Source organism: Rhea pennata, chromosome 7 (assembly GCF_028389875.1).
Source record: "Rhea pennata isolate bPtePen1 chromosome 7, bPtePen1.pri, whole genome shotgun sequence".
Classification (NCBI taxonomy): domain Eukaryota; kingdom Metazoa; phylum Chordata; class Aves; order Rheiformes; family Rheidae; genus Rhea; species Rhea pennata.
Genome location: NC_084669.1, coordinates 37,061,301 through 37,083,126, shown reverse-complemented (window position 1 = coordinate 37,083,126; position 21,826 = coordinate 37,061,301). Strand labels below are relative to the sequence as shown.

Genomic DNA, 21,826 nt, shown 5'->3' with positions numbered 1-21,826 from the left:
ACGTGAAAAAGAGCATGAAGCATCTCTGCAGAATCACTGTATGATCGATGAGATGTGGGGGAAGATGGCACTGGTGGGACTCGAGCAGGACTTCTCGCATTAGTTGCTGCATTTTTCTTTTGTTTTAGAAGAATTACTCAAAATGGGGACGAGCCAGATCATTTTTGCCTCCAGTGCCACAAACAGGTTTCTAAACTGCCTGATCATTTTTATTTATGGGAAGGGAAACAGAGGGCTCAGGCATGACCGTGGTATACTGTACCGTATATAATAACATCAGAGAAGATGCTCTCTAAAGCAGTCTGCAGCGTGGTAAACGTTCAGCTCTGCAGAAAGAGGCAGATTTTGAAGCCAGTCATAAACTGCATTGCCTCACGCAGAGTTTATAAATGTTTTCTTCCAAAATGTGCGTGCAGGACTTGCAGTTAAAATGGAGCACAAAACAAAATAAGGAGTTGCTATTTATGGTGCCATTGCAAACCAAAGGGCGAAATCCTTCCTCGCATTATGGCACGTACTTTAAGGAGGAGGAAAAAAAAATCTCTGTTCATGTTTTGTGCTTTTCTACCTTGTCTTGCTGTCCCTTGTAGTGGAAGAAGAGCTGGTGATGGCTAGTGAGAGACGGCGTTTCAGGGGCGGCGTGCAGGAAAACGCGGTGCTCTCTCGAGCCTGCCCTTCGGCTTGTTCCAGCGCTCGCTCGCTTGTAAAGGAAAACTTAACTTGCTGCCGCATCCTGTGATAACACGGTTCTGGGGTCCTATTCATAGCTAAAGCCTTTTGCAACTGTTGTGTGACTTTTCCTTCTTTCCTCCCTCGAACTTTTGTCAGCGTGAGGAGGAGGAAGAGGCCGAAGGCAAAGCAGCAGCTTTGGGGTTGGCTTTGGAAAGCCCCTTGGGCTGCTGTGCCGCAAGTGGTTCCCCTGCGCGGGCTTGCGGTACGCCGGATGCTGGGCGGCGCTTGGGGGGTTTAGCGGGGTTTTAGCGGGGAAGGGCTCCCAGGATACTTGAGAAATGGAACGAGCAGATGAGTGCGTGTTTAGCTGAGCAAAGCGAAGGCCGAGAGGGGTGTCATTACTCAATAAACACGTGGGCAGGGGGGAATTTAATTGTAAGATGGAGCTTAATGAGCCTGCGTGGGGATGGGGTGATGTGTTTGCTGGGGCTGCCCGAGCCCTGGCACGGTGGTTCGCGAGGGCCTTTCTGCCGTGCCGATGACGCGGGGTGCCTCCGTCGGCGCTCCTAGGAGCTCGAATCCCAGGTAGGTTTTAGGATCTCTTCCTCCCCTGCCATCTTTGCTGATGGAAATGCTGTGGCTCTTTTGCCTAGAGAGCCCGGAGAGCCTTTGGATGGGGCAGCGTGTCGCTGAAAGCTCGAGGCATGAGGCCACCGCTGTTGCCCGCGTGGCTGGTTCTAGGCGCTGAGCAGCCGAGCTGCTCAATGCACACCTTGCCTCGGCCTCCGTCTGCCTGCCCGCAGCCTCAGGCTGTTGTTTTCCACGTTTCTTCTGCGCGATGAGGAAGCCTTTTATGATCCAGCATCTTCTCCGTGTGAAAATGCATAGAGGGCGCAATCAAAGCGTCGTTCCCAGGCTGCTTTCCAGTAAACGAAGCAGGCTGAGCTGTGGAAGACCCTGACCGAGGCGTCCTTTTTCAGCCCCGCAATAAATTCAGTGCTTCTCCTTTGTGAGCCCTAGTCTTTCTTAAAGACAGGGCCGTATATAACGGCCAAATATCGATCTCCGCAGCCTCTCTCTGCCCGTGACTCCTCAGCCTCTGGGTGTTTTACTTAGCTTGCAGCCGCAGCACTGAGCAGCATGTCGAGTGGTCTGCTCCGATTCCCTGGGCCCTTCTTCGAGAAGGGCTTGTGCAGGTTACAGTTGTTGCAGTGTTTGATTTCATGCTCTTCTGCGCTTGTACAGATATGTATGATCTCAGTCTGCTGGTAACTCGGATATTTTTGCATTATTTGTTGTTCTGCTGGCGCTTCAGCTGGGCTTCTATCTGGGCTACTTGTGGTCGGCAGGATTTTTGGAAGAGCCTTTCGTTTGCTGGGAGCTTGACACTGGTCAGCCTTTAGCTCAGCTTGCAGCACAGTCGGAGGGACAGAGCAGCTTAAATCCCCTGGCAGAGGGTATCGGGAGCAATGTGAGAATGCACGCTGGTAGAAAACCAGTTTCCCTGCCTAAGGGAAAAGGGTATGCCGTGTGAGCTAGCTAGAGCTGGTGTCTACTAAAATATGCGGTCAAGAGAAGAGAATTGAAGTAGAGGATAGGAACTAATACGTAGAGTGGGCAGATCTCGCAAAAGGTTCTTTCAAATAGCATTGCAAAAATGCAAATCCAGGGTGATACAGGTGCTGTTTACTTGGTATCTGTTTGGCACAGGCATCAGCGGTGCTTGGGAAAGGCTTGCTGGAGATGGCGTTCCTCTTGCTGGAGGGAGCGTGAAGTTGGGTACAGCACGGTGTTGGCACGTCTGGGTGCTGGCAGCTGGGTGCATCTTCTTACCTGCGCAGCCCGCCTGAGCCAGTTCAGCCCACAGTAGCTCATTCATTATGTTCAGTGCATTTTGGGCTATCGCTCGCTGCGGTGGGATGCGAAACCTCAAAAATGTGCTGCTGCCTTCCCTCCAGCAATGCCTTCACTGAGGACTTCACTGCTCTCTGCTGACCAGGGCTAGTGCCAGCTCTCAAATCGGTATTTGTAAACCAGGTGAACTGTATCATAAAATGTGATTTAAGCATTTTCTACTTTTTTTTCTTTTTTAACAGAGCTGAAAAAACCCAAAGCCAAGGTTAAGTCAGGTTTTTGGGTTGTGATATCCTTTGAGAATTAATTATTTCGGGGGGGGGGGGGGGAAGGAAAAAAAAAATGCGAACCAGAGGATGGTCCAGTGCAGCACATGCCTGAGCTGGCATAATTCATAATGATGTTTGGTCAGCCCCAGTAGTATTTTCTGATGCTAATGCCCTCCCTCTTATTTTTAGGTGCAGAGCATCATTCGCTCCCAAACCAGCATGGGCATGCGCCACAGAGACCGCTCCACAACTGGAAACACACTGAAAACTGGGTTCAACTCTGCCCTTACGACCTACTTCTTTGGAGCTGATCTGAAGGGGAAGCTCACCATCTCTCACTTCCTGGACTTCCAGCGCAAACTTCAGCATGACATTCTGAAGCTCGAGGTTTGGATTCTTCTTACATATGCGGAGAGGGTAGTGCAGGGAGGACCGTGATGTTGGAAACCTGCTGTGTAGGTCCTAGTGAGTGGCTAGTGCCTTGAAGGAACTTGCAGAGCTCTTAGTGTGTGTGTGTGTTTTTTTTTTTCCTCCTTTGTTTACTTCTTATTCTGAGTGTTTCTGCACCATGAATATTGAAGCTGCCTTTGAATCCTGCTAAATATACGGTCTCTGTTATGTGACCCCCATTATGCATTAACACAGGTTATGTGAAGTTTTGTGCCTCAGTTCTGAATCCTCTGCCTTTCCACTGAATCAAACACCACCTGTTTTCTTTGCGTTACCATGAGTCAACAGATGCTCCCAGTCTTCTCCTCCTAGTTGCGCACCCTGAATTTAAGCTTTGAGCTTCAAAATTTTCTGCTTTTGATTAAAGTGAGTACGAAAATAGCAACAGGGGATTTCTTGAGCACTCTCTCTCTCTCTCTCTCAGGTCCCAGATGAGATTGATTCAGTTTAAAACAGCATCTTTTGTGATAGAAAGCTTATGGATTGGACTGGGCTTGATCAAAAACGGGTTCTCTTATGTCAGAAATGAGGATTTTGTGCACAAAAAGAACTCTTTGCAACCTGTTAAGTCAGTAGTAGGAATTCACTAATGCTTTTAGCTGATGTATGAACATACGTACGGCCAGTTTATGCAGTTTAGCTAATGAGCAGGATCTTTTGAAGCTGCTGTTACTCAATCACTTGGAAACTGGTAACTATAACCTCAATTTACTCCCTTTTTGATTTTTAACTTTAGTAAAGCCTTAAGGACTAATAACTTATTGAAGTGTTTTTTCAGTTAACTTGTTTAATCTAGCTGTTTGGTAAGGTCCAGTGGTATGACTGTGTGTTTGCGTGGGGAGTACGTTGGTGGAGGAAGACACTCCTCGTAGGCTGGAGCGTGTCAATTCTTCAGTGTTTCTATGAACCGAGAATGAATGAAGTAATCGTTAAGGTTAAGAGACACAAGATGAAATTCGAAGTAGACGGAAAGAGAAATAGACGGTTCCATCCTTCGTTATCAACTTGCTCTGTTTTCCTGCTTGTTTTTCACTGCAAGGTCAGGCGATAAGCAGGCACTGAAGTGTTTCCAGCCCTGGGCTGAAGTAGTATGCCCCCTGCATGCGTTCCCACCTATCTAATAATAAAGCAGTAGGGTTATTTAGTGTTGCAGTACTCAACTGCTGCAGAACACACAGGAAGAAGAGGTACTAACTCAGTTATTAATGATTTGAAGTCAAGTGTGATTCTTTCTGGCATGTACTAGTTGCCTTTCTAGCTGTTGCTGACGAGTTATTTGTTAATTGGGGATAGTAGATGGTGTTTGCTTACTGGTAAGTTAATGATATCATAAATGCTTAGTTACTGAATGTATGACAACACATTTGAACACGGTTTATGCTAGGGCTAGCATTTCTGATACTCTTGTTTCACCTGAAAATCAACCTATGCAAAGACAATACTTCTACCGAAGTATTTTTTGAGTTCCTGATATTAGTGCCTGACTTTAGGCAGTACAGACCTATTTCTTTCCCTAGCGTTGCATAACTTAGCCTCTCCCCTCTCCTGCTTTTATCTCTTTTGACATTATCTCCCATCTTCTCCTCTGCTTCACATTTGATGTTTTTGTTCACAGTTAAGCTGCTTTTCACAGTAATGTCTAGCGAATGTCTGTTCCCTTTTCAAGGAATGCTTTTATGGATTTGGCCATTTATGAAAACACAACAGTGAAGAAACATTTCTCAAGTATTTACTTTGACCTGCATGAATCAGAAGTGTGTGAGAAATGGTGTTGGGAAATATCTGTGCTATAGAGCAGCGAATAACTCACTTGGGTAATTTCTGATCATCTTCCCTTGTTTTGTCTGTCTCTAGGCGATGAACATGCAAGCACGGTTCCTTTCTCCGGGTGGCAAATGGCCGGTGCTTGGTTGTCCTCAAAGGTCATCTTTGGCTCTTTCTCTTAGAGTAACTTGGTTACCTGTGGGCATTTAAAAGGAGAAGTTGGTGATGGATCTACCAGTTCAGATGAATCCTCCAGCATACCCTGATCTAAGTCCTCTTTTAGTGACTTAAATTAGTACGCGGTGTGAGGCTGCTGTATTAATGTGAAAACTGTTTTAAAAAAATTCTTTTTGCAAACATCTTTAGAATAGGCTTAGGGGAAACCAACGTTTCACAGTATTATCTGGGACTGTGGTGCAGCCGCTGAGTGGCTCAGTCCTCTGTCCTCAAACTGGGACACCCAGATTTTTCTTTAAAAACAAAAACGAACTACTTTAAGACTTCTTTAAAGCTATTTTCCCTTTGGGCTCGGGAATCTAGACATGTCCTGTGGTTAATGTACTTTAGAATTTGTTTCTTTTGCTGACTGTAAAGCTGACAATGCTTTGCGACTAGCTGAACCCAGTTTCTTGTTAGTGGCTTTAGTTCACTTTTTTACGTAAGAAAAATTGATGCATGTTTCCTCATAAGACTGAATTGAAACTTTCTCAGAGCAGTTAGATCAGATGAAGCCCTGAACATTTCCATGTTCTTTGTGGATGAAATGCTGACACCATGCTTAAGTAACCATGGCCTGGTGTTTGCTTCTGCCCTTCTGCTTGTTTTGTGATGAAAGCGTATTTTCCATCGTTTTATGAGAACTCAGCAATCGGCTAAGTAGTAGAAGGGCAAAATGAGAGAAGTAATTGTGGCTAGAGGGAAAACAGAAGCTTTTAATGGTTTATTAAAACTTTTTTGTGGTTTGGCTGCTTTCAGTTGTTCTCCTGTTTTGTTCCTCCCTCACTGCTTAATAGTCTTTCAGATCAGCAATTGCATGCAAGGTGGTTCTGGAGAGGTGGCTCACAGGAGAGATGTAAAACCAAATTGAAACCTATTATTTATCCATATCGTAGGAAATTGGTGCCCGTGCTAGGAAGTGTTGTGTCCTATTAGGACACGTAGTGTTTTGCTTGAATGGTGCTTTTTGTATGATATTCTTCTGTGAGTTAATAAGATGGATAGAACTTGACATCATAGTTTATCCTATCTCCGCTTGTTAGTACCTGTCCTAGGTATTTCTGTGTCCTTAGTGGAGCAGGAGAAGTTCCAGCCTCAATTTTGGTATGATTCCGTAAGTATATGTAGAGAAGACGTAAGTTAAAACTGTGTTCTTCACACCTTTGTCACTACTTTGCTCTCTGAAAGGCAAGCAAAAGCCTGTGAATAGCAGCAATTTAATCTCAATACTCAGTCTTGTTTTCGTGTAGCCCTCCACTCAGTCTATTGCCAGCCATGGGCTAAGTGCCTATGGCATAAAATCTTAGTGAAGGAGTTTTTTCCAAAATACTTGCTATGAGTTTTCTATAGCACATCATTTCTCTGAGAGCTACTCATTGAGGACACTTAGTCTTTGCTCGGGTCCTTATGCAGATGTGTGTCCTTATGCTTAAACATAAGGCTTTGTTCTCCCTCGGATCAGGGATGCTGTTTTCCGGCAAATCATTCATTTTGTGTGTGTTCTGTGATGGGTGATGTGAGATGATCACAGTAGCTTCTTTAACCTGGAAACTTCTGTTTTCATGACCAATGTGACAGTTGTTTCTTGGATTGCTTTTTTTAAAATTATTATTATTTTTTAAATTTATTTTATCAAGAAGATGTTATGGACAATGTCATCCTATTGCATTGGCACACATCTTGTTAGGAAGTCTTAAATCTTTTTGGATTTAAACTCTGTCTTAATTTATTTTCTTTTGTTTCAGAAAGACACTTCTAATACTTCACAGCCTAGTTCTAGGGTAGTAACTGAAGTCCATAAGAAGTACCTTTCTGCTCTGAATCTCCAGAGCTGCGGTAGTTAGCAGCTGAGTTCTGCAGAGTCCTGTACCGAGTATTAAAAATTAGCACCATCTTCCTCAAGATTTTTGTGGTTCTCTTGTTTTTACATGGCCTTGCAGACAGCTACAGCTTTTCAGTAATTGACACAGACATCTAAGTTTGCAGTAATGAGTCACAGATGTGGGAATTTAGGTGAAAGAAAAGGTACGTACATTAATTGTTGTGAGTAGCCTGAAAAATGCATACTGGCAGTGTTGAACCGATTAAGCTTTGTAAGCCAGGGCCTATAACCCAAATTTTGGAGGTCACTTTCCTACTGAGGTTGCACAAGATTAAATTGCCCTTATGGTAATCTCCATCATGGTTAGATATTAAAACTATTCTTCGAAACTGTTCAGAGACCTATGGGAAAAGAGTGGAGGACGAGCTGATTGTTAAATACAGAAATCCTGAAATTCACTTTTTAGGTCTTGTGCTCATCGCAAAAGCTAATCCAAGATGTGAGAGATCAGAATGTAAAATCAGGAGGAGTCAGCCTGAGTCACGTGCATCTCCCTGAACTTGCTGCGTGGCTTTACAATCTCTACTCTGGAGAGCACAAGGAGCAGAAGTGCTGTAGCTGGGCTTGGAGCTGGTGGGAGGATGGCAGTGAAATCAGGGAAGGTGAAGGACAAGCGATGGCTGCTGGAAGAAGGAACAGCTAAAGCCCGGAGCAGGGAGAAGCAGTGTTAATCGTCAACTGAAAACGTGATTTTAAAAAGCAGTCACTCTTTAGGCAATTGAAACAAACCCAGGAGCAGCTTGGCTTTTTCATTTTTAGTCTGTTGTGTTGCCTAGGAGCTTTTCCTCTGCTAGGGCAACAGACCAAGTGTGCATTTGTGGGTTGCCGGTTCAACCATGTGATGGATGCTGCAAAGCCAAGAGACGCGGAAGACATCGGTGGAGGACCAAATCTGTGTGCAGAAGGGAGGCTTCCTGCTGCGGTCCTCCTACCCAGCTTGTCGTCGTAGGGCATCATCTGCCGAGTTCAGCCTGAACCTTTCTCTTGTGTGGTCCCAGCTGGTGGAAGCATGTTGGGAACGATGGTGTGAGCTAATGGGAGAATTTGGGGAACATACGTATCCCTGAGTCCAAGAGCACCGTATGCTTGTCTGTATCACTTCAGCATCCCCTGGCAAGAGGTTCTGGGTACATTAATGCCAATAATCTAAAACTACTCTAGGAGGGGAGAGGAACTGAGTGAGGAGTTTGACATAGAGGCTTTTTTCCTCCCAGAAGTGCTTACTGCCATCAGGGGTGGACAAAGCTATGGACAGTTTAGCACCAAGTTAGGGAGGAGTTACCAGGCCTAGAGATTTCCATGCTGCTACTTCTGTGTTTAACATGTATTAGGAGTCTTAGGGACTAGAAATGGAGGTGATTACTTTGGAAACTGGTGACCGTCAAGGTGTTGCATATGGCAGAGTTCTGTGACATCTCCAGTTAACTAACCACTGTGATTCACTTGGTATCAGGCAACTCGGAAGCCCTGCTGGTGAGGAGTCACAGCCCAGCATGAAATGTGTAACGGGGGGTGCTGGGGATTTCTAGGCAGGCAGCTGAGCTGGGCAGCTAATCCTGTTTGTGCTGAAATGCAAAGCTGCTGTCAGTGTGCTTTCTCTTGGGGTGTGGATGGAAAGGATCACGTGAAGCATCCAGATTGACTGGAGCACCTTGGTTAGGATTGAGAAAAATCTGATGTTAGGTTTTCGCATGATGTCAACCCAAGACTGCTGTAAGAATTCAGGGAGGAATGTTATTGTGGAGAAAAAAGTTGGGAAACCAGGGCTGTAAGAGTAAGTTATGAGGCCTTGGCATGTGCAGTTTAAAGGAAAGGCAGACGGGAGATTTAACTACCGCAGTAAATGCAAGCAGTCTCCATAAAGACAACTGAGGTTCATGGCTTTTGTCAGTAGGTAACAGGAGAGCAAGTAATAAAAGGCTTAAATGTGCAACAGGAAGAGTTTGGTTTCAATACAAGAAAAAATAAATTTCGGGAACGTTTTACTTTAAGGAGGGAGAGCGTCGACCGCATCAGAGCTTTCCAGTGTATCACCATGAAAAATAGAGAGAAGGGGCTGAAAACAGCCATGAGGACGATTCCTTACCGGAGCAGCACACCAAGCATTAGCAAAATGGCAAATTCATTGAAACCGTTTCCTGCTGGGTCCTTTCCAGCGTTGTTCATACTTACAAAAGTCAATGAGGTAGAACGCACACCGTATGTCTCGGGCAGGGAATATTTCATCGTCCTCATTTGGGACAGATGCTTCGTGCCTGATTAAAGGCGCCGTCGCAATGCCCGGTGATAAAATCTGCGTACCGCACCCGCTGCGGTGTATCCTTTCTCCTGAATTCGAACCGTTGTTTAAAAATGTGGCCAATACAGCAGTTCCATGGGGGGGGGGGGGCGGGTTGAGGAAGTTATTAGGATCCGTATTTATTGCATCGTTAGTGTTGGCTGAGGGTTGGGCTTGCTAACGAAGGGCTCCCTGGGTGATTTACGAGGCGTGCGTGGATCGGCTCTCGTGCTCCTGCAGTGCTGCTGAGCGCTCCACCAAGGTGGATAGCGGGGTGTTTTGTTGGATACCCTGGAAATAAAACTTTAAGAGGGTTTTTTTGATTGAGTCCGTTGTCACACGTGTGCGTCTGGAGGCTCATATATCCAAACCAATCAAGTAGAAAGAATAAGCTCGTCAGAATATGCAGCTTGTGTAATGTGCCTGCAACTGAGTCAGCTGAAAGCCTGATAATGCCTAAAGGTGAATGGGGAGAGATCGAGGTATCTGCATGAACATTAGTGTTGGTCAGACAGTCGAGACTGAAGCCGTGTAGCTGCATCAGCCTGGGCCGAGAAGCCCTGTGCTGAAGGCATCGGGTCCAAGCTAGCTTGTGTCCGGCATGTGTAGGACACAAGCTGGGTTTTGTGCTTTTCACTCTGCAAAGAGGAGAGGAACCCTCTGGGAAGCTTTCAAGGCTTTATTCTTGTTGCGGAGCAGTTACTCGTATGTAGTGTCCCAATTAGTGCACCAAAATAAAAGCAGACCTTCAGAGAAGCTTGTTTCGCTGTGAGTTTTCCATCTTCCCATGGACGGCAAGTGCAGCAGCTCTCGGAGCAGGGGGAACGCGCTGTGGCAACCACAGAAAGCCAAGAAACGTCTTCCACCCCGTGTGCGCTCCCTGCTTCCCAGGGCAAGAGTGGCAGCTGGCTTCTTAAACACAACCTTGAAACAAAGACAAAAATGAATCCTGGATGGTAAGAGGAGACCGAAACTGCTGATTGTCAACTTTCAAATGAACTCTTCTCGTGCCGGGTATCTTCCACTTGGGCGTCATCCTTCGGCTCTATGATCAAATTCAGTTGTTGTACTCTTAATCCCCTTTATAATTCTGAAGACGGAGCTGTTCTCTACCTCTGCGTGTTGCCATCTTCAGTTCCGCTCCCGGCTTCGCCACCGTTGCTGCGTTAACGACGCAGGAGCGGAAAGCGGGCGCTCCGTTTCCTTTCTGAGACTGGGTTGGAAAGTGCTGCAGGCTTTTTCTTGGTGAATTGAGCGGCGAGGTCGAACAGGAGCAACGTAAACTCAGTGACAAGCAGGAAGAGTTGTACTTTCTTTTTATTATAAGGTTCTTGCACGTGCCTGTTCCACGGAGACTGCGTGCGATGGAGTGCCCCATGCCTCCGGAGCTGGGATGCCTGCAGGCTCTGGTGTTTTCCAGGCGTGTTTGATAAGCTCCCAGAGCCGCGATGTGCTGCTGCCTCTGGGAAAAACTCTTTTGCAAGTACTGATTCCTCTCCTTCAGCTTCTGTTCATTTCCCTCGCCCCCTGGCATTTCCGAACGCAGAGCTTTTCAGCGCTGGCAAGAAGTTACTTTGGGTCACGAAGATGAAGTTAAGGTTTGGCCATCTTTTTGTAACCTTTTTAAATTGCTCGTTCAACTGTAACAAGTTGCTGGTGGTTGGAATTTAATTTTTCCCCCTCTGGCAGGCAGCGGCGCAATGCCAAGGTCAACGAAATGTCCAAAACAGCTGTCAAACACCTGATCTGTTGGGATTTCTGTGTCAGGCGGCCGGAGTATGGATGTGCTCCTGCCTGTGCCTTTGCAGACGCTACAATTTACTCCAAAACCTTTTCTTTGCAGCAAGGAGGCTTGTGCATTTGGGGAAGGGGGGGTAATTTTCTTTCCCCCTGTCATAGTTGAATATGCAACTTGACAAGAAATCCTGACAACTTGCTTCTCCGGAACAGTCACCTGAGGCAGCACTGCAGCAGTTTGCAGATAAATAATGTATTACAGCTTGTCAAACAAAGCTTTGGGCAAATACTGTTTTAAAGGGTCATATATTGCAAATCTGAATGCGACCCTACAAATCATCATTTCCCAGATGCTTTTGAGCCCTTATTGTATGTGCACAAGTGTCTCAAAACAGGTCGCCTTTTTCAAATGCCCCTAAACTGATGGAATTAATATTAGCAATATTTGTGGTGTTGATGTATGTTTGAGCAGCATAAATGAGCTCAAAAATCATCCCTCAATGCTTCACTCTACAAACTAAAAGTCTTCTAAAATAAAAGATTTTAGGGCATGTATAGGTTTTGATTTCTCTTTAGGAGAGACCTTCCCCATAGAATTAAAAGCCTGATAAAATATGGCTAGATACTGTGTTAAAATGAGTGTTTAAAGGGAATAGAAATTATATTGCCAGGTTGCCTTGTTGCAAATAGTTTGAACTTCAGAGATACCTATATTGAATTTGTGTAAGATTGGTGCAGGGATTTTTTTTTATTATTATTTTATTTTATAATGCATCTAAAAAATGAGAAAAAAACTAAACTTCAAGAAAGTGACCTTTGCACGGTGCGAGTGCTATGCTTCATGATACTTGTGTGGTTAATATCCCTTTTAAACCTGTCTGGTGTGACCACATTTCATATTCTGTCTTTGTGTTTATAGCGCAGCAAGGTCACGCAGTAACTCTCCGGTGAGCCCGTGTGCTTCTGGAGCAGCACAGCAATAAGTATGGACATAATTGGATAAAAAAAGCAATTCGGTAGGAGTCTCAGGGAGTCCCTGGCTTGCAATCAGGCCCGTGGCAGAGCATCGCTGCTCAATTTTGTCACTGTGGCTTGGTGGTTCGTAGTCCTGTCGTGGGAAATCGATGGAATATATGTATATATTCAAGTCCCAAACCACAAACTGAGCTGATTTCTCAAAGTTCCTGCCCCAGGGCTGCTGGGAGGGTTATACCTCAGCAGTAATACTGAATAGAGGTCTCCTGAGCCTACTGTAGCTGGGTGTTAATAGCGTTGTGATTTTTTTTTCTTTTCTTTTTTTTTTTTTAAAGGGGGGGGCAGTAATACCCTTGCCTCTGCCGTAATCTTGCTGCTCTGATTCCCAAGAGCATGAGCTCAACTTGAATGGCCGTCAGGAGGGGTGGCGCAGAAGGGACCGGCACCCTGTTTCACTCCGTCGTCGATCTCCTAAAGCCGTGTACGACCTGAAGAGAAGCAGTGTCATGCCAGAAGTGGTGAAATGTGCCGCATTGTTTTTACAAACACAGAGAGGGCAGCTTGTTCCTCCTGAGATGGAGGCAGCTGGTGCTGGGATCTCTTGATTTCCAGGCTGTGTGAGCTGAAGAACAACCAGAGTTTTGCACAGGACCTGTCTTGCAGCAAAGTACTGCTCGGGTTAGGGTCATGAGTCTGGCTGTGGCCGGGACCATGTGTTTAGAAGAAGTCCAGTGGAGCCGGAGAGAAAGAGCATTGTGGTATAATCTGCCCAAAGAAGATACTACTTTGTAAGTGGAGTTCTCTGTTGCAGCTTGTGAAGTCTTGTGGTCTTAAGGTAACTTTGGGGCCCTCTTGTGTACAGAGGGCTTCAGCTGTCCTGTTAAGTCATTAGCCTGGGGGGTTCTTGGGTGGTGCAGAGCTGGGTCTACTGTGCGCTTGCCTGTAGCCCAAGTCTTTGCAGCAGGTGCAGACAGGCAATGCACAGGCGAGAGATGTGGGGGATTTTTAACCAGGAAGAGTAATTTTAACGTGTTAGGTGTGTAGCCCTTGTGCTGTGTCACAGCCTCCACCAGATTTTGGGAGGAACGGGGTATGTGTACAAAGCCATAGAGATACAGCTCGGCTTCAGTGTGGCTGCACGTTGGATCCCACCGCAAACTCTGTGCTCTGCTACACCTCACTTCTGGCCATCAGTGCTGGTGGTGGCGACAAGCTCTAATGCTTCAATTTGTTTTCCTTTCATCATCCTAAAGGCTGTGATAGTGCCTAGCCCTTAGCAGCTTGACAAAATTGGGGGAAAACATTAGCCCCAGTTAAAAAAAAATAAAAATAAAATAATAACTAATGCATGGGGGAAAAAGTCAAAACCTTCAGATCTGGGGCACTGTCTTTTGTAATGAAGAATGCCAAAAAATGGCTCAGTAGCTATTGTCCTTGAGTATTTCTTGGTTGTCTGCAGGGCCCTGGCTCCCTAGGAGATCTCCTGCTTCCAACACACTGAAACAATTTTTCTATTAGTTTTCTGGTGGAGTTACTGCCGAGCGGTCCTTCAGGCTCAGTGGAGCTGCTTGTTTATTTGGGGAACGTACCTTCTTGTTTGTCAGGTGGGGTTGACGGATGACTCGAATTCTTAACAAGCTATTGAGGGAGAAGAGTCTGGGGGCAGCATCGCTTCTGGACGGCTTGAGCAGCATCCGTTCCTTGCCCGGCTCGGGTGCTGGCGCTCTGTGGCATACGCAGCTTGCCTGAAGACTGGTGCTGTTATCGGCTGGGATCCCCAGCTCGCCGCTGGCACCGTGGTGCCCGCTTCATCTTGTGCTCGGAGCCTGGGGCTTCCGGTCCACGCAGGGAAGTGCGTCTGTCCGGACTCGAATCGTCGTGGTATGTCACTGGGACAGATGTTAAAATAGCGAGACAGCTCCTGTGGCTTAGAGGGAGCCCCCTTGTATTATGTGCCCAAGAATGTGTTCGATGATGCATAAAAATGTTTGTATCTCTTATTTCGTGTTTTTTCATATAAAAACCCAACTTCATTGGCTGCACGGATATTCTGGTGGGATCTTTGGAGATAGCTTTTTTTTGCCTTTTCTGGGTGGCCTGCGCACTCGGAGCGGACCGCAAGCGACAGCGGATAGTGGGGAGGGAAGCCCGTGGAAAACGTAGCTACTCGCGCCTTTCATCCGCGTCACCGCTTCAGGAGCGAACGGCCCCTTGGAGCGTGCTGGCTGAAGGCCGTAGCACCTCCCAAATACTGGCAGGAGGTTTTGTGTTTATTTTTATTTAGCTGTCTGTATGGCCTCGATGTTGGCAGGTGGTCAGGAAGTAGCTTGGGGGTGTCATTCCTGTTTCCTTGGGTATTGCTTGGAGAAGAACCTGAGGTACGTGCTTGTGTTGTGGTACGTGGCATTACAACCACGCGTTTCCCTCCCCTGTCCATTACGTGGGTCTTTCGGCTCTTGCTGTTCTGGGTGCGAAGCGTTCTGGCCCTCTCCGCTGGTGCGAACGGAGCCTGGCTCCTTGCATCTGCTCAGAAACCCATATTTTTCAGACTCAAATGCCTATTGACTTTTTCTATTTTCCTTCCATTTGCTTAAGCGGGTAGTTACGATCTTGCATGCCATTTGAACGTGTGCCAAGCGCGACCATTGGAAGGGCAATAGTTACGCTAACTTTCTTCTTTGCAAGGAAAGCAGAAGAGGGAAGCTGCTGCAGAGGCCCAAAATTCAGCGGGCAGTTGGCAGAGGGAAGGAAACTCGCTCTGCGAGCGCGAGGTTTGGCGTTTATTCTCAGACTGCGCTGCGCAATGCCGAAGCGCCCGGGCGTTTTGGCTCTCCGGTGGCCGCAGACCCTGTGCTGCCCTGTTACGCACAGCTCGTTCCGCTAGGTTTCTGCAGCATGGAGGTAGCGGTGCAAACACCCCAACCTTTGTCTTTAAGCAGTTCTTTATGCTTGCAGTCTCTGAGGGAAAGGGTTTCGAGACTGAGGCTTTATGGAGAAACTTCCTGTTTGCATCTTTTTAATGCCATTGGCTATGACAAGCTTGAAAAGGAGAAGAGTCGGCTGGAAAGAGAAATCTTCCCTTGAGGAGAGGCAAACCGAAGCCTGATCCTTCCCTGAAGGAGGGATATCCTGGGGGGAAGTTAAAATCTGCTGATTTACATTTTCTTTGGGCAATGCTGGACTGTTGCAGCCGAGGCAACGCGTTCTGCCACGTGGGATCTGAATAAATGGCAGTTCAGCCCCTACCTTGAGACGCGCCAAGTGCCAGGTCTACAAATCCCTCATCCTAAAGACGTGACGCTGCTCGTACCTCCGGAGCACGTGTTTAAAAGACTGTCCTGCCCTGTTTCCTGGCAGAAACAGTTTGCGGCTGAGGGCAGCCGCAAGAAAGAAGGGGAAGAACCTGGTGCCTGTCCGTAGGAAGGTGCAACAGTTGGACTGAAGATGTTTCTCCTGTTGCTGTCTCGCAGCCTGGGTGCTCTTCAGAGGCTGACGTTTGATTCCTGCGGGAGAAGGTAATAAGTTAGTCAAAAAACAGCGAACTTTGGAAACGGAAGGATTACAGTCAAAAAAAAAAAAAAAAAGCGAACTTTGGGAGCAGAGGGATTACAGGGCTGTCATTTTCTGATGGGTTCTCGTGTCGTCCTTCTCTGTTGCACAACTAGGGGCGTGTGGAAGCAGGGCAAATGCGCTCTTTTTATTTGCCGTTAGCTTTCCTCGTTCAGTAAAGCTTTGCCTCCAGACACTGAAGCTGATCGGATGTTCAGGGATGTCTTGTTGCTACTTAACTTCTTAGCAAATTATCGCCGTGTTTGTCTAGCCAACGTGACGTCGAGACAGAAAGCTAAGCTAGAGAGCAGCTTGCCTGCCTTTCGGCTGATATTGGAAAGAAACACGTAGGGGCTTTTGATGAACGTCGGAAGATGCTTGTTGTGTTTTCGGCTAGTTTGTTCGGCCTCCTGGCTCGGGGAGGGACGCTCGGGACCGCTGCACCGTGGTATCGGGCGGGCTCGGCGGCGTGCGGGTGCAGCGGCCGCTGCTGGCACCAAGCGGCCGCAGGTGGGAGGTGTGCGAGCTGCCGGTGGGCTGCCTTTGCCGCTGCACCCTGCGGCTTGGAGACGGGTGTTAATGGTGTAGATGAACGTGATTCTTTTCTTTCTTTTTTTTTTTTTTCACAATCTTTTTACAAGATTTTCCCATGCAAGTCACCTTAAGCCTCTTTAAGAGGCTTAAGCTGCTTTTATGAAGCATCACTGGTGCTGACGTGTTGGGGAAATAAAAATCAGCCAAATTTCTGTCCTGAGGAAATATGTTTTGCATCATATCTTCTGCGTCATCTTTAAATGATGTACACCACTTGCCCCTTTCAGAATGAACTTAAACATATCTGATGCTCCTTCAAGCGAAGTTTGGGCTTTCCTTCCCCTTGCCATCATTGCATGGCTGCTTGGCTACTGGCTTTTTTGCAGTTCATTAATGATTCTATTTGAAGTTGGAAACTGGTTATTGGTTGGTCAGATCAGCCTAACCATTTGTCAGTCTGTCTTGGCTGTCCTTTGCAGTGAGTACTGCTGCCTTCCTATATATGTAGGAGTATAATACTTGATTGCCAAACGTTGATTTGGGGAATCCATGAGAGAGTTTTATTTTAGGGGTGCTCTTTTTTAAATTGGACAAAATGCAAAATAATTCCTTGTTTTTCCTTTTTTTTTTTTTTTTTTTTTTTTTTTTTTTTTTTAATGTAGTTATGTTGTTTGGCCTTCTTACTACTGCCCATAACAACCACCTGCAGAAATAAAAGCTTGGAGCCAGTTTTGGAACCCACTGGGAGGAGGGAATGGGGTTGGTCTTGGGATTATTTTATGCTTTAAAGAGATTCATAGAAAGAAGTGATTTTTACATTCTTCATCGTAAAGAGATTTGTTTCGTCTTTAGTTTGTTCTCTACTTTACTTCCTTGTACTTTAATGTGGAATTTGTTAGTTTTACCTGGCGCTGAAAAGAGGTTAGACTTTGCCTCCGGAAGGGCTTTCCCTGCCTGTCTTGGCTAATGCCTTTGATGCTTGATGCAATACTACCTGTAAACTTTGGTTTTCCCTATAGTACAGAAGATCCTCCAGTACCTTGTCTAGACTAGACTGGCCAGACCCCAAATTTGCTGTTTTGTTCCACCTCTGTCCATGTTTTCACTGTGTGAGCAGCGGTTAAAAACGCACTGAGTAGCACAGGCTAGAAAACTTGTCCAATATGCTGTTATCTTAAACCGGTCAAAGCCGCAGGAGAAATGGATGGGTAGAAAACATCTAGTGTGGTCTCCTGGGGTAGCTCTGGTTTAAAATGATTCTTTACCCTGCTGGGGATGTCCCAGGCCACCAGAAACTTGGAGGTAAAGCAGAGGAGCTGAAAGGGAGGTCTGCTGAGGAGCACAAGGGCAGTTTGAGACAGGAGCTATAGCTCTGTGTTTCTGGCATAGGCTGAAGTGTGGTGTAGTCAAAGTCCGTAAAATAATAAATAAAAGTATGAAAATGATGCATAAGGAATAGTAATTCCCTTTCTCAGTGCTTGGTCGCAGCCGGAACTGGGAAGGGGGGAAGGAGGCCTTGCTGCCATTCTGCTTTTAATCTTGGTGCTCCTGGTAAGACTTCTTCAGAGCAATGTTAGCGTCTACCTTTGCTTGAGCCAGCTGTTCCCCCCTATAGCACCAAAATAGCACTGAAGGGCTGTGTGTGAGATGGGTCAGGAGGAGAATGAAGACTCAAAGTGTGGAGTTTGAGGGTTTGGACACAGTATCGATTATGAATTTTTATGCCACTCTTGATCATTATAGACTCTTTTCCCATCACTCATAAACATGAAAGAACCTCTTCTTTCTAAGGTTACTGAAGAACCTATGCTTTTCCTCCCACTTCAGGTTTTTCTTTCCTTTCCCCAGCCTTTGAGAAGGGAAGAAGTCAGCGTCTCGGGTCATGAGTAAATCCCAAAGTCTGTATCAGACTACTGGAAAAGTTTCCACCTTTTTCCCAAATGTTACTTGGCTATTCCAGTGAGAGGTGCTAAAGTCAGTCAGATCCTCCTCCCTCGGACTGAGGCTAGAAATAGCTGTTGTGTATCGTTCTAAATCTTGAGTTTTTAGCAGTCAGAATATTTGCTTTGGCAGCTAATTTTAAGTAACTGTTTTAGAGCTGAGCTCTGGCCCTGAGGCTTCAAAGGCGATGGGAATCCAAGGATATGATTTGGAAAAATCATTAAAGATCTGGCCTGTATGCTGTTAACTAAAAGAAAGGCCCACAACTTGCCATTACCATAGAAATTGTAACAGCTTGTTTACTAGCAGCCTGGTCACTTTATAGCATAACTAAAGACTGCTGCGTATTAAAAGCTCATCTAGTGAGGAGGGTATGGAGCCCTGCAAAGCCCATACAAACACAGTTTGAAAGCAGCCCTTGCCTCGCTGCTGGCTTTCAGCTCCCCAGCGCCTCCACCTTGATCTTAGTTGGATGGATCGGTGGCTTTTGTGCTTGATGGGTAATTAAGTACAGAAATGGGACAGAAGTAGAAATGGTTAACTGACCAAGCCAAGTAATGTCTAATCAGTTTGTTACTCTGGAGCTAAAGCAGTTGTTCCATAGGTGTTTAGGCGTGATTTTTTTTGTGAAATGTGACTTCTCCACCCTTCCTCCAGGCTTGTGATCAACTGCAGTTTAGATCAGATATTTTCCAATAGGGAAAACTAGAGAACCTAATTTGAATGTTGGAGGGATTAGTCAAAGAGGAAGACATTTCTCTGCCAAAAGACTTGTGGGAGGTTTTGCAAGGACCTCCCAGCAGCGTTCATAGGGGTCACAGTCCTGAAGGGATTTGGGACTAGGAGAACTTGCTAGGACTTAGGAAGGTGAGGTCTCCACAGCTACATCCATCTTTCTTTGCTGATACAGAGCTTGGAGCAGAGATGAGCCAGAAGATGGGAGTTAATTTTTTTGCAAGAATTTTTCTCTCCTGGCTTATTAGCAACCAGGCCTCTTTATAGCAGTCACCAGACTGCTCCTATATGTGCTTCTTTTGAAGTGCGCATTTGCACATCCGCTCAGCCTGGCACAGATCTCTGGATCAGTCAGCAAGGCTGCAGCAGCAGCCAAATCCTTTGGGTGTTCATTCACACTTCCGAGTTGGAAGCACATGTGAAGACCATCTGAATAGTTTATCTTTCTTTTCACTCCTTTGGAGACCTGTGGACACTAGCTTAGTTTCAAGTAGAAATACTACCCTGCTTCTGCAAGCATAGCTCTACAAATATGGTGCCCCTATGAGATAAAACTGGGAGGTCAGGTTACCAAATCTTTTCAAAAGATTGTCCCGGGAATAGCATGTAGGGAAAATGTGGACTGGCTGATGGAGAATGTCCTGGCAGCATGTTCAGATGTGTTAGGACCCTAACACATCTGTGTTAGTTCAGATGCGTTAGGATTCCTTCTTGAACAGCGTTTCTGATGGTTATTATTATTATTACAATTATGACACATTTTTATGCCCTTCCTGTTGAAGAAACATTCTGCTGCACGATGTTTTCACCTTCTGTTTTCCCCTTCCAGTTTGAGCGTCACGATCCGGTGGACGGGCGGATCACGGAGCGCCAGTTCGGCAGCATGCTGCTGGCTTACAGCGGGGTGCAGTCCAAGAAGCTCACTGTCATGCTGAAGCAGCTCAAGAAGCACTTTCAGGACGGAGAGGTCAGTGCTGTTCACAGCAAATCAGGGAAGCTGGGGTGCGGCCAACCCCTGTTGCACTGAGAAATGAGCTGATAAACCGAGTAACCTTCACTGGTGGCGATTGCCACGGGCTCATCCAATGTAAGTGTAGTTGAGGATGCTTGATAGCAGATATGGACAAAATTTGGGGCAGTTTCGTGCCAACACTGTGAATAGGGCCAAATTCAGGAAAGTACTGTTCTCTCTAAGCTGTAGGTTGACGTGCAAGGGTCTTCCCCCTGCAGTAAGCAATCTCTATCTCCTGAAGAAAAGCACCTACACCAGGGCAGGGAGACATGCTGACTTTGCAGATAATGAATTCTTTAAGCGAGAGCAAGGCAGTTGTCAGTGTCCAGATCAGACCATAGGCTTGTCCATATTCAAATACATGCTGTAGTTTTAAAAACCAATATTTGCTGAACAGCACTCTAGGGCTGGAGCCAGGATAAACATTAAAGATGTGTACTTAGTCACTGACGTGACCTTGGATTAATTAGCTGCCGTGACTGGGCAGCTTATTATTGTTATGAACTTACATGAAAAATTATTTGAATTACTCATTATTTAGAGAGGAACAAGGCTGCAGTGCAGATCCTGTACTAGTTCATCTAATGAGAGACCTTGGAATAAAACATCCATACTGAAAGGACATTTTTTTTATAAGATAGGGTGCAAAGTGACTGCAGTGTTAGAAATTCATGTCTGCTTCTATAAAGATGGATTGTTCTTTCCTTAACTACATTATGAACAAGCAATTAAGCAAAATGAGAGCGGATGGAAGGTCTCTGCCTGTGTGTTGGATAGGTCTAACTGTTTTTGAGCCACTTCCTCATGATGCCAAAGCTGTCATTTATTTCTTAACTGTTTTAGATGCACAGTATCTTATGAAATGCAAGAGTTGGCACTAGTCTAGTCCTTTTTGGTCCCTCTTGTACCACTTCAGGCCCAGATGATGCTCCTGCCGCTACACTGTTTGTCAGTGCCTTTGGGAACTGATTGTGTGGCTTCAAAGGAGTTTTGATCTCAACCAGCACAGCACAGAGGCCCCTTGTTCTCGAGCGCCACCAAAACGCTGATTTTGCTGGAATTGCGAGTGAAACCCCGTCCATCGGCGGTATTGGTATTTCGGCATCTTCTCAATCAGTCTCAGCATCAGGTGGAAGCCCAAACTCTGGGGCTATAACGATGCATTACTTTAAGACAAACAGTGCCAAAAGCTATCCAGTTAAAAACTGGAGGAAAACATAAGCAAGCTGAAAGAAAAGAGTCAGAGTGGAGTCTGTGCCAGCCCATGCTCCTCTGCCCTGGGAGCCCTGCTGGCTGCAGCTTCTCAGGGCCTTTGGCTCTGTTGATGAGGCCTGGCAGAGAGCATCTTTGCACAAATTTCCTCGTGTTTTTATAGGGAAACGGGCTCCCTAAGAACCTAAAGGGAAGACTGTCGCTGGCGAGTTCCTATAGCTTGGCCTTACTTTTTAACCTGTTTATTGCTGGCTTGACTTCCAAGGTTGCAGTTTTGCCTCCACGTAATTGATTTTGGAGTGAGATATTCGGATTCTGCTTTTCTAATACCTCTGCTTTCCTTGAGCTTTAACAGTAACTTTTTTTGCACGTGTGTCAAAATATTTTTTAAGTTGGTACCCAGGATGTGTGCCTAGCAGGAAACATCAGCTCTGCCTCAATGTTACATTTCCAATTGTCAAGTCTTTTGCTTTGATTTGTTTTATATATATATATATATATATAATATATATATATTTATATATATATATACACACACATATATAAAAAATATGTGTGTGTATACACACAAATAAATACAATTGAAAAACAGTAGGCAGGTGTATGAGAAATTAGGTAGAAGGAGTTATTTGGGGAGAGTTTCCCTTCAGCAAATATTTCCCATGTTCCATGTGGAAGTCAAGCTGACATATGTGACAGAATAACTTTAACTTATTCTTTATCCCAAAATTGGAGGTGACAGATCT

General features: G+C 45.8%; 1 protein-coding gene across 2 annotated transcripts in view; it reads left to right on the top strand.

Moving 5' to 3' along the window:
• MICU1 (mitochondrial calcium uptake 1) overlaps positions 1-21,826 on the top strand; it is a 117,729-nt gene that overhangs the window by 77,922 nt on the left and 17,981 nt on the right. For both annotated transcript variants that reach the window (XM_062580366.1, XM_062580365.1), the window contains exons 8-9: positions 2,985-3,182; positions 19,686-19,823. In XM_062580366.1, coding sequence (XP_062436350.1) covers positions 2,985-3,182; positions 19,686-19,823 — 336 coding nt within the window. The remainder of the gene's footprint in view (positions 1-2,984; positions 3,183-19,685; positions 19,824-21,826) is intronic.